Raw genomic sequence first — 1,638 nt, 5'->3', positions numbered from 1 at the left:
TCTGCAAGCCCAACTTCCACTTTCATCTCTGTGTGTCCAACGTCCATCCTCTCCCTCAACCATCCCAGCCCCCAGGGGCGAGGCAATAGTTTTCCACTCTGCCCACAGCTCTCGACTGTGGACGAGCGCAGGGAGGGCGGGCAGGGTGCGGCTGGCCCGGCCGCCTGCCCCTCGGCCGCCCTCAGAGACGGATCCGCTGTTTGGCCCGAGGGCCAGGGACGGCCGGCGCTTTGGGGCGCCGACCGGGGCGCTCGGGCGGTGGGGGCGCGGAGCCGTGCCGTGCCGTGCCGGCACTCGGGGCGCGGCGGCGGTGGGCGCTGACGCACGGCGGGGCGGGCGCGGCGCTATAAAGGCGGCGGCGGCGGCGGCGGGGCGGCAGCACCATGGAGAGCTGCCGGGCGCTGGCGTTGTGCGCCGTGGCGGCCGCGCTGCTGCTGAGCGCCCGCGGGCACGGATCGACCCCGCCGCGCCGCGCCCGCGACCTGGGACCGCCCGGCGGCGGCGGCGCCTCCCGGGAGAAGGAGCTGGTGCGGCGGGGGCCGGGAACGGGCGGGGGGCGGCGGCGGGGCGGGCGCGGTCTGACGGCGGCTCTCTGGTCTCTCGGCAGATCGAGGCGCTGCAGGAGGTGCTGGAGAAGCTCAAGAGCAAGAGGGGACCGCACTACGAGAAGAAGTTCGGGCAGGTGCCCATGGTGGGTGTCCCGGCGGGACGGGTCGGGACGGGACCGGGAAGGGAAGGGAATAAAAAGGAAGGGGAAAGGAGTAGAACAGAACGAGGCGAGACGGGCCGGAATGGTAGAGGAACGGGAAGGGACGGAATGGGGACGGGACGGGGCGGGACGGGACGGGGCGGGGCGGGACGGGGCGGGACGGGACGGGACGGGACGGGAAGGGAAGGGAAGGGATAGAATAGGACTTGGTCTAGACGGGACGAGACGACACGGGAGAGAATGGGACTAGGCTAGACGGTACGGGACGCGACAGGACGGGACAGAACTGGGCGGCCGCTGGTGGCGGTCCCACTCACCGCCGGCCGCTGCCCGCAGTGCTACGCCGGGGAGCAGTGCGTCGTGAGAAAGGGGGCTCGCATCGGGAAGCTCTGCGACTGCCCCCGGGGGACGTCGTGCAATTCCTTCCTCCTCAAGTGCCTGTAAGCAGAGGCGTCCCGGGACAAGCCGCCGGGAGCGCAGGCACCGACGTCTGGCCGCCCCGACCTGCCGGCGACTTCCCGCAGCTCCTCCGCCCGAGAAACGCGGCGAGAAGTCCCCGCGTCGCCCGTGTAACCTGTCCGTGACATCCGACATCCGTGGAGCTGTTTTCTTTCTCTCCCCCGTCCCACCCCGTCCTCTCCCTCGCCTCCTCCCCTGCTTGTTTTTGTCCGTCCAGGAAAATCCCGGGCCGTGCCTTGGGAGTAGAGGTGCCGGTCCCGGGAGCTGCAGTGCCGTCCCAGTGCAGACCCGAGTAGTGCCAAGCCGTGCCGGGAAGCCGTACTGGCCCCGTGCCGTGCCCCGGGGTGTTCGGCTCCTTCCTCGGGCGGAAAACATCCACCCGCTGCCGGCTGGAGGAGCCGGGGCCAGGGGACTTCCCTGAGGTGGCTGGGGGTAGCGGGGACAGGCGGGATGCGGGTGTGTCCAAAGCA

General features: G+C 71.2%; 1 protein-coding gene across 1 annotated transcript; it reads left to right on the top strand.

The window, feature by feature from the left end:
• The first annotated feature begins 383 nt into the window (after nucleotides 1-383).
• CARTPT (CART prepropeptide) lies at nucleotides 384-1,157 on the top strand. Its single transcript, XM_054287825.1, has 3 exons — nucleotides 384-527; nucleotides 608-691; nucleotides 1,046-1,157. The coding sequence occupies exons 1-3, from the start codon at nucleotides 384-386 to the stop codon at nucleotides 1,151-1,153; spliced, it is 336 nt and encodes a 111-aa protein (XP_054143800.1). The 3' UTR covers nucleotides 1,154-1,157.
• Nucleotides 1,158-1,638: the final 481 nt, after the last annotated feature.

The sequence above is a fragment of the Melozone crissalis genome, unplaced genomic scaffold (genome assembly GCF_028551555.1).
Source record: "Melozone crissalis strain CALT ecotype California unplaced genomic scaffold, PUWL_Pcris_2 ptg000005l_1, whole genome shotgun sequence".
In the NCBI taxonomy this organism is placed as follows: domain Eukaryota; kingdom Metazoa; phylum Chordata; class Aves; order Passeriformes; family Passerellidae; genus Melozone; species Melozone crissalis.
The sequence above is the reverse complement of the archived record's forward strand: the minus strand, read 5'-3'. Positions and strand labels throughout refer to the sequence as shown.

Coding starts and splice junctions, on each gene's coding strand:
- CARTPT (XM_054287825.1), top strand. CDS start 384: ATGGAGAGCTGCCGGGCGCTGGCGTTGTGCGCCGTGGCGGCCGCGCTG. Junction 528..607: donor CCTCCCGGGAGAAGGAGCTG/GTGCGGCGGGGG, acceptor GTCTCTCGGCAG/ATCGAGGCGCTGCAGGAGGT. Junction 692..1,045: donor AGTTCGGGCAGGTGCCCATG/GTGGGTGTCCCG, acceptor CGCTGCCCGCAG/TGCTACGCCGGGGAGCAGTG.